This window comes from Zeugodacus cucurbitae, chromosome 4 (genome assembly GCF_028554725.1).
Source record: "Zeugodacus cucurbitae isolate PBARC_wt_2022May chromosome 4, idZeuCucr1.2, whole genome shotgun sequence".
In the NCBI taxonomy this organism is placed as follows: domain Eukaryota; kingdom Metazoa; phylum Arthropoda; class Insecta; order Diptera; family Tephritidae; genus Zeugodacus; species Zeugodacus cucurbitae.
Window position 1 is genome coordinate 41,615,949 of NC_071669.1, and position 11,179 is coordinate 41,627,127.

The window sequence follows — 11,179 nt, forward strand, 5'->3', positions numbered from 1 at the left end:
GCAATTTATTTATTTAACTTTATTTATATTATATAATACACAATATGACCCACATATTCGTCATATATATTGTATAAAGTCCATTGAAAGTTGGAAACCATATAATTATTTTGACGAAAAACAAATGGTTTAAGTTTTTATGTTACTTTGCAATGGTTTAATATAACTCAATGATTTTTTTTCTGTATTACATTACTGTATAGTGCTAATAAAAACTTAAAAATAATGAATTCAACATTTTGTCATATGAACTTCAAAAAATATGAGCTAAAGTATTTTTCATGTTGTGGCATAAGTATTTTGACAAGTACCTTTTTATGTGAATAACAAAGTTTAAACTTAAAAAACTAAAGGCAAAAAAAGGAATTTAGTAAAATATATAATTTCCTTTACTTGTAATAACTTTTTCCAGGCGTCCCGGTACTGAATCAATTAAATTTTGGATGATCTCTGGAGATATCTGTTCCCAAAGGGAACTGATCTCACAAACTGTCTCCTCTCTGGTTTTATTCAACGATACTGTTCTTTTACGTTTCATAAGAGACCAGACGTTTTCAATTATATTTAAATCTGGACTTTGAGGTGGCCAGTCCAAAGTGGTAACACCAACATCCTTCAACATTTTTGTTATCATCTTGGCTTTGTGGCATAAGGCGTTATCCTGTTGCAGAATGAAGGATTGACCAATAAGCCTGTCTCCAGAAGTAAATGCATTATCATTTAGAACCCGTATATTGGTCTTGGTTCATCGAGCCAGTGACAGGAACGAAGTCACCCTGTCCATTATACACTACACATCCCCAGAACATCACAGAGCCTCCACCATGGCTTACTTTTTGGCAAACGGGCCGCCTTTTCTGTCTTTGTTCCATTGGTAATCTTACAAAAAATTTATTTTTTGATGAATTATACTCAAAGGAGCTTTCATCTGTCCATATAACGCTCCTCCAGAACTCCTTTGGCTTATGGACATATTGCTTTGCGAAAGCCAGTTTTTTGAGCTTGTTTGCTTTTGTTTAATATGGTACTTCCTTGACTTTATAAGTCTTAAAATCACATTCTTTTAATCGTCGACAGACTATGCGCTCGCTAATTGGTGTTTTAGCTGTCAAATTAAATTGATCTGCTGCGGATTGGGGCTTTAGAAAAACATTTTTTTTAATTCCCGTACAAGGACTCGGTCTTCACAGAGATCTGTTTTGCGCTTAGCACCTGATCTTCTTAAATTACGCATGTCATTATGCTTTTTAAACTTTTTAATTTGGTAGTGCACTGTTTGACGCGACACTTTAAACTCATTGGCAATGTCTTTGACTGCTATTCCAGCGTTAAACTTTGCTACCATTGAGGATCTGGTAACCAAACTTAGCTCAGCCGTTTTACCCATGTTATTTAATAATTTTTAATAACTTTCTATTTTAATAACAACTTTTAATATTGCTCAAAGTTAAACACAGAAGTTCTTTAATTCTCGCGGGCTTAAAAGTGTGAAAATATTTAAATAAGGATGCTGTCAAAATACTTGTGCCACGCAAAAAGCCGATGACTGCATGCATTCTTATCAGCAGAAACAGAATGCAAAAGGTAAACGAAATAAAATTTGGCATGTACATAGCTAAAAATAGATTATTTGTTTTGCGCCTCATTTTCGCACCGTTATTTGACGATTTCAAGCAACGCTAAGTTCAATAGTCAAAAAGAGTTTCGTCAAAATGATTGTGCCGACTAGTGTATATTGTAAAGTAAACGATTCAGATCGTCTTCAAAGTTCTGGTATATAGGAAGTAGGCGTGGTTGTGAAGCGATTTGACCCATTTTCACAACATATCATTGGGATGTAAGGAAACTATTACAAACCAAGTTTCATTGAAATCGGTCGAGTAGTTAGGGAGATATGGTTTTTGACCCATAAGAGGGCGACGCCACGCCCATTTTCCATTTTGTAAAAAAATCTGAGTGCAGCTTTCATCTGTCATTTCTTATGTGAAATTTAGTGTTTCTGACGTTTTTCCTTACAGAGTTAACCCACTTTTATTAATTTTCAACCTAACCTTTGTATGGGAGCTGGGCGTGGTTATGATCCGATTTCTTTCTTGGACTGTATTAGGAAGTGGCTAAAAAAAACGAATGCAGAAAGTTTGGTTTATATAGCTTTATTGGTTTGCGAGATATGTACAAAAAACTTATTAGGGGGCGGGGCCACGCCCATTTCCCAAAAAAAATCACATCCAAATATGCCCCTTCATAGTGCGATCCCTTATACCAAATTTTATTTCCATAGCTTTATTTATGACTTAGTTATGGCACTTTATGTGTTTTCGGTTTTCGCCATTTTGTGGGCCCTATATCTAACTCGTTTAGTTTTGGGTGTTATAAACAACCGTTATGTGAACAAAACTATAATACTCTCTTTAGCAACATTTGTTGCGAGAGTATAACAAAAATTTTATATTAACATTATTAAGTTTCCTTATAATTTTACCTTGTGTAAAATGTTTAAGTGTAGAATATTTTAAGAATAATCCTGGAGCATTTCTCGAAAAAAGAGGATCTGTTGGATTGACTAGATCAGCGTGGGATATAATTGTCCACATTGATCTTTTTCAATACACGTCTGAAAGGCAACAAATATCAAATTCAATAAAATATTTTAAGAACTCCACCATATGTGAAGAGGAAGAAGTAAACGCAATGATCCAACAGCTGCACAATAAATACGCAAATATTGAACAACTACATGATATCATCGCGTTCACGGGGAGGAGGATGCAGCGGAAGGCTAGGTCAGTGTTACCCTTTATAGGGTCGTTATATTATTCCATGTTTGGGCTAATGGATGAAGAGCACGCTGATGTTCTAATAGCAAAAATAGAGAACGCTAAAAAGAACGAAAATTACTTGTTGGACTTGCTAATAAACCAATCTTCAGTGGAAGACGTTACCTTGGATTCCTAAAAAGGCAAAATAAATAAAGCCTATTGGAATAATTTTAAATTAATGAATGACTCAATTTATTACATAAGTTCAACTCTCGATGAGCAAATGAAACGTGAAATATTCATTAAAGCAGCCATCAAACTCAGTATAACAATGGAGGACTTCGAAATGCTTCAAAGGAACATTATAAGCGTTCTCTGGAATTCTAGAGGGAACTTCATGGAAAGACTGTTGCCAATAAAAAAGTTTGAAAAACAAATACAGTTAATTGCAAACAACGTCGGCCAGAGCTTGCAGCTTCCAGATACCGATCCTTTCGAACTTGGACATGTAGCCACCACAACAGCCAAAGTTACTAAAGATTTTATATTGTTTAATATAAAAATTCCTTTAGTTACGAAATCGGATCTCCAAATGTATACAATATACCCATACCCCACAATACACGACGGATACTTCGTGAGCATTAAGGAAACAAATCGTCATATTCTTTTTAATGCAAATAAAACTATTTTTTATGGTATGAACGACGAGATGTTGTACAGATGTCAACGTATGGAACGAATGACAATATGTCCACAAGTGCATCCTATCTTTAACATAGGGCATATGCAAGCTTGTGAGATGTCATTACTGACCAATAAAACAGGCATACCACTTAACTGCGAAGTCAACATTATGCCGTTGCAAGAATTTGGTTACAACTATATTCACCTAATAGATGGATATTTTCACTGCCATCAAGGATAGACGCCAAAACAAACGGTAATGGTAGTGAGAAAACCATCACGAATTAAAGAACTCACTAATTGAATTTGAAATACCAGCAACTAACCTTACTACACACCTTCCTCCCCTTAAGCATATTCAATTAAAAGGATCTATTCAAGCATTTAAGATACCAGACATTCCGAGACCAACTACCATTTGGGGTTTTCCATTGGATTTAGAATGGCATCATATAGTCCACTACGGGATGAATACTACAACCCTAATACTGCTGATTGATGGTGGAATTATAATCGCAATATCCCTCCGACGGATTTGCAATGCAGAAAGGCACGTATATCCGGTAGGAGGATATATATTTAGAAGTTAATTATTAATAAAACTAGTAAATCAAAATTACATTCAAAATTATGAAAATAATATCATATACATATAAGAAAAACAATTACGAGTTCGACCCGCCAATCTTCTACATATTGTAATTAAAATGCCCAAAATGTATAAATTCTTGAATTATTTTGAAATGTAAACACTTCAACGCGGGCAGTATGTTCAGATTTCTGAACAGTTCTTAACGGCTACAATTATAGATAAGATATTTTTGTAAACTATACATATACAGATATCATATTATGAATATTTATGTGCATTATCGCTAAACATAGAAATGTATTTATCAATTGCCCATTTCTATCAACACTCGAAATACATGTTCGGGTATATTGAATAGAGATTGTAGTACAATACAAATACTGTAATACAAACATTACACTTCTTATTGTAAAGGATCACAAATGATCCTAAACTAACGAACAGATAAGAGATTTGTTATGTTATGCTGTCGCCGTTGAGAACACTTAAGATAAAGTTATGTGTACGCCTTGGTATTGTAGATGTTTGATATAGAGCGTGATATAAACGTAAACTCAGTTAACGCTGAAATATTAAAAATTGCAGCAACACATGAAGCCAGTTTGCTAAAGCATTGTAACGAAGAAGTAGTCATATTAACTCCTAGATATGGACCACCAAGACGACTCAAACGCGTAAAACCCAGCGATCTATTAAATTAGCCAATACTCTCAGAGTATGTTTGTAATTTTGTAATAATTTATATCCTACCTAAGTTGCTTGTTAGTCTTTCTTTTCTAAATATTTTAAAACTAGCTGACCCGGCGAACTTTGTTCCGCCTTAATGGCAATAAATAAGCAGTTTTTTTTATTTTATTCGAAAAAAATACAAAATAAAATTAAATAACTACATTAATCATTCATTATTATTTCTGTATTTTAGTACATAGGTTGCTCTTCACTTAAGCACCTTGTGATACATGACATTTTTTGTTTTATTATCAGGCGCAAAAGGGAGTTTTATTATCAGGCACGTCCAAAGAGTTTAAAAATTCAATTGGATAGTTGGTGGCTTCATCTTCATTTGTGACGCAGTCAATAGATTTGAATGAATGCATTGTTCCAATGATCTTATTTTGAATTATGTAGTTCAGGTCATCTACATCTTTATTCTTAGCCGCTAAAATTGCTCGCTCACTCAACCATTCATTATTTTTGTAGTTAGAAATAATATTTGGAAATACATTGTTGATAAGTTCGTCTTTTGATGAGACAAAATTACAGAAATTATTTGGAAACGATATTAATCCGCTCGATTCATCGACAGGTACTTGACCATTACCGATAGTCAGCAATTGCTCCGAGAAATCTTCAGCAGATGTATCATTAAGCAATGTAACTCTCATGTTTGTTGTCAGCTGCAGTTTCTTCACATAGCGCCATAGATTTGACGATTTGAGGCAAGCGTTTATTTCGTCGGCAACCGTAGATCTTGGAATTACTGGCAGTATTTGGCGGAAATCGCCAGACAGTAAAATCATTGCTCCTCCAAAACATCTCGAGTCATTGCGTAAATCTTTTAATGTTCGGTTAAGTGCTTCTAATGCACGTTTATGCGCCATTGTGCATTCGTCCCAGATGATGATTTTCGATGTCGCTAAAACTTTGGCCATTGCTGAGTGTTTTGCAATATTACACGTTGGTTCTTCAATAGTTTGAAGATTTAACGGTAATTTGAATGCTGAATGAGCCGTACGGCATCCTTAGCAGCCACATTGCTATTCCAGAAGAAGCAACTGCAACCGCTATGTTGGATCTCGCCCGAACAGTTGCTAAAACTAATGACATAAGGAATGTCTTGTCAGTTCCACCAGGGGCATCTAGGAAATATAAACCACCATTTTCATCAGCGATTGCCTTCATTAAAGTATCATAAACTTACTTTTGTTGGTAATTCAACAGGGGTACATTCCTTTGAACTACTAAATCTAATTCCTGGTGATCATATTCACGTTCCCGTTCCAATTCTCGATTAAATGCGTCATTCATTTCACGATTTGGCGCTGGCATTCCTAACCTGATTAATAAATTACCCCACATGAGGTAACACATATCTTCGATCAAGAGTAAAGCACGATTATGTATCTCCTCACTCATCTCAATATCGTGATTTCTGGAACTGACACGACTTTGATGTAAAATATCTTCTGACATACTATCCTTGTATTTGTGCCACAGGTTACATGGGTTTGATGGAAAACATGTCGAAATTATGATAGCGAATAATGTGCGTATCTGACTTGGAGATGCAGAGATAATGGCTTCAACGATTGTCGTATCCCAATGGGTATCGTTTTCTAATAAGTTCAATTCTTCACATGCAGCACGATATGCTGGGAATATTACACCATTAACAGTTCGTAGTGTCTCAAATGAAGTTGGCCCACGCACATTTACCAGCAACAACCACAAATAGAAACATTCATCATTCTTTGGATGAACTGTATACATACGACCAAGAGCATCAGTAGAACGCACATCTGGATACCCAGAAACCGCATCACCTTGCTTCCGTCTTTGAAAATTCTTGGATGAAGCATTCCAAGTATAATAACGTGGCATCTCCGAGTAAAGCAAAGTTCGTGCAAACTGATCGCTTTGGCAGATTGCAAAAAAACTGGTCAATGTAGTTGCTGGAGGTGTTTCAGCACGTTGCGTAGCATTCGAAGCCGTGAAATATACTCGTTGACCCTTCTCTAGATGCACCGCCAAATGTATAACAGTAGGATGACGTTCGTGAATGGGAAATGCGAATATACGCCAAATCGCTTCATTACAGTTCACATAACGACCAACTTGATAGCGTGAAATTTCATCGTTGGCATTCGAGGATTGCAATCCAAAAACCGCCATATCACTGCCTTTCGTGACATATTTGCAAATATATTTTATGGACTTAACTGAATTGCAGTATTCAACGTTGCAATGTGTCTTGAACGTTTTAGAAATAAGTGGCAAATATGGAACAATCCAACTGTTGTCGACAACGAAATCCATTCTTTTCACTTTCGTTGTGACAGTTCGACCGTTGTCCGTGGATATCGTTTAGAGCACTTTCCATCGACCATGCAAGGTGATTGGGGGTTGATGGCACCACACGGTCCATGAATCATATTAGTAGTAACAACATCATGTAGGTCTGGATCGACTTCATGATCAGGAATCTCGGCACATATGATATCATCTATTTGGTCAGGCTGAATTCTTTCCACTAACCAAATAAGAATGTGTGCGTGCGGCAGGCCTCGCTTTTGCCATTCGATTGAATACATCCAGCATCGAGTATCTCCAAAGACGCGTTGTTTAACAATAAAGTTCATCAGGGACCGAATTTTTTGCCTGAATATACGTGCTGTGATGTCGTGTCTATCATTTGATGTTTGTCCGGGAAGCAGCAATTGAGTAATTTCTATACATTTTGGATTACAGGTAAAAGTAATAAAGAGATCTGGCCGGCCGTAATGACGAACATATGTCATTGCATCTTGTGCATATTCATGCATATGACGTGGGCTACCAATGTACGTCGCCGGCAGAATAGTTAATCGACCAATATTAGCTGCATTTCCTTCAGTACTAACTGCATCACGTAAATGGATGTACTCCTCAGAACGCAGTTTGGCTTGGTTCAACCTAATAAATGTTAAACGTTCCGTTTCTATTTTTACATACATGTCAACGCAATACTGCTGAAACAATCGACGAAACCGCAGCAAATAGTTGTCAGCATTTTGATGAATCATCAAACGATATGCATAATAATTCATTGAGCTAACTTTCTTTGTAGTTTCTTCACCTGAAATTAAAAATTTGATAATTAACCATTTCAAAGGCAAATAATACAGACATTAACCATTATTAAGATACTGATACTTTACCATTCAATGGATTTATCATTTTAATATTAAAATAATATCCATCTTCTCCTTGCCAAAACATCAGTGGGTATTGCAATGCGTCATATGATCGATGAGTTTCCGATATTTGTTGCAGTTGCCCAGTATCGCGACGTGTAACCACAATATCGCGTTTTTCCAATTGTTCACCAACAATCAGGATGGCAACTTCGTCTACTGTTGGAGCATTAAATATGCGTTCGTGTGTTCCAGATGGTCGTTTATCTGCTTTGATGACAACTTTATAGTCATCATTTGGCATGCGCTCTAAAGCACTCTTAAACAACCTGACCAACGCATGATGTTCATGAAGCAGACACTGCAAGTCTTGAAGAATTGCTCGCTTCATTCCTGCATTGATCCCTAGGCGTCGATCAAGTTGTTCTTCCATGTTGCCCATGAAATATATTTGTAAAAATTTATTCTGTGTATCTTCGAAAGGTAGTAATGATCCAATTCGATGGTGAATCTGTCCTTGTATCTACAAAATAAAAACCAGACAGTATTAACTGGGTTATAAACACTTTTTCTGTAGGAGAGTAGAATAATACATACCAATAGATAAACTAAGTTATTCTTTAACTACATTCTATGTAAGTACAAAAATAAATACCTTAAATGTCGGATTAAAACCTCCTTCTTCGATAATGTCTGCCCCAAATGACGTCATTTGGAAACAACTATTGTATTTTCGAGTGTTCAAATATCATTGAACATGCATTCTTTTATGCCTTAGCAAATTCGAGGAGCTACATAGAAAACATAAATTTGTATACATAAATAAACACATAAACATATATGCATTAATATGCAACAAACATACATTATATGTTGCACGCATACATGCAACACACATACATTTATATGAGGCACGCATGCATCTATATGCAACACGCATGCACTCAACTACTAATAAATAAACATATTTATATGTATGCACAAGATAACCTATTGGTTATAAAAATACATTGGGGCAATTGCTTGTGTGCATTTGAAATAACCCCTTATCGTGCAACATATAAAATATAGATATATACATACACACATACACATATAATTAGTTCTTAAGATAATTCTAAAATTTGTATATAAGTAAGTAAAAAACCAAAATAAAACTAGAATGAAATAATTTCTCAATAAGGCTAGACTATCACTTATTTTCCCCCACCAGCGGTAAGAAATATTTGACACAGCTAGTCTTAACATCGAGTATTTGCAAGAAAGTGGCGTGATTCTTGTGTTTCGCCGCAAAGCAATGAGTACAATGGCTCATGTGGCGGAGTCAACACTGGCAATTTCACTTTACCATTAACGCAGCATAATCCAGGCGTTTCTCCGGAAAACTTTAATGCACCACAATACTCGCAAACAACGTCCATTTGCCCAATGCAAACGCTGGGATGCAAGCTGTAATCATTGCTGCAATCGTATCGAAACGCAGCTCGATTCAAATCAGCTAAATATCTTGTTCTGCGTCGCAAATTATCTATTTGTTGACTTCTGTTGTTCGCTCGACGATTCTGCATTGCCAACCGAGCTGTTTCACGGGCTGCTTCACTTTGCTCTCGTGATTGAGAAGCACGAAGTCGAGCCATACTATTGCGGCGCTGTTCACGTGCAATTTCTTGTTCTTCTTCAGTCCTTTCATTTGCAGTATTTTGTATTCTTCTTGCATTACGGCTTTGTCGGGAAAGATTCGATCGTCTTGGTCGCGGCATAATTAATTAAACTTCACTTCACTTCAATCCACTTGTTAATTATTTATTTAATAGAAATAGTTTTAATATTGATTTCTTACAAATATCAAATTGTCATCCATACGTCATTACATAGCTGTCATTTTACGTCAATTACATAGCTGTCATTTGCGTTTTGTTATTCCAAGTCTGATTCTTTTTTGTTATACCACGTTTTATAGTGACTGACGTTTCATGTCAAGTCACAGAGGAACGCTGTCGAACGGGATAAAAAGTATCCTATGTCCGTCTCCAGGCTCTAAGCTACCTCCCTACCAATTTTCAGCCAAATCTGTTCTGCCGTTCTTGAGTCATAAGTGGTGTAACTAACACGACTTTCTTTTATATATATAGACTAGTTGCAATGTAAAATAAACAATAAAAAAAATGAACAACTAGATCACCTCTAGGGGTCCTACAGGAGTGTGCTCCGGTCTTGAAACCTTCAGTTAGTCGCCGGATCTTTTCGTAAAATTTTCGAGCATTACCTCTGTCGGCCAGCACGTCAAGCTCTTCATACTCACGCATTTCGGCCTCTTTCTTTTTTGTCTGCAAATACGTCTCGCTTCCTCTTCAGCTATCGGTATCTTTCCCATCCCGCTCGTGTTGCGGTCGATCGCAACATTGCGAGGTAGGCAGTCTGTTTTCTCTCCACTGCGAGACGACAATCCTCATCATACCAGCTGTTTTTTTGACTTTTCCGAAAACCAATGATTTCGGTTGCAGCTGTACGTAAGGAGTTTGATATGCCGTTCCACAGCTCCCTTATACCGAGATGCTGATGAGTACTCTCAGAGAGCAGGAGTGCAAGTCGAGTAGAAAATCTTTCGGCTGTCGGTTGTGATTGCAGCTTCTCGATGTCGAACCTTCCTTGTGTTTGTTGACGTGTGCGCTTTTCTACACAGAGGCGGGTGCGTATCTTAGCTGCTACAAGGTAGTGGTCCGAGTCGATGTTGGGACCACGAAGCGTACGCACATCAAAAACACTGGAGACATGTCGTCCATCTATCACAACATGATCGATCTGGTTGCGAGTGATTCGATCAGCGATATGTTGAAGAACCTCGCTTTGATGCGGATTGTGGCTGGACGTTCATACACTGGAGTGAATGCCAGGACTCGACGACGGAGTCTCTCTTCCACCACGAATCACACACCGAATTTGCGCTCCTTTATATGGCCGCTGTAGTAGATGTCACAAGGACCCACCTTCGTCCGTCCTTGTCCTTTCCTCACTTACGTGAACTTCTACATATGACTCCTTAATTGCAAACACAATTTTTGTTGAAATAATTCTCTATTTCTATACTCCTAAATTAATAATTTATACTGATACATTATAAGTTATGGCTGTAAACTCACGGTTGTCTCTAAAAATAATAAACTTTCTTAAATATAATAAATATATCTATATACATTATATCCAAGACAATACGCTCACTTTTTGCACATTACATATTAACCGATATG

General features: G+C 36.7%; 1 protein-coding gene across 1 annotated transcript; it reads right to left on the reverse strand.

Moving 5' to 3' along the window:
• Positions 1-5,018: 5,018 nt before the first annotated feature.
• Positions 5,019-5,690, reverse strand: LOC128921647 (uncharacterized). The gene has a single exon (XM_054229798.1). It carries the CDS (start codon positions 5,688-5,690, stop codon positions 5,019-5,021), a length of 672 nt encoding a protein of 223 aa, XP_054085773.1.
• Between the last annotated feature and the right edge of the window lie 5,489 nt (positions 5,691-11,179).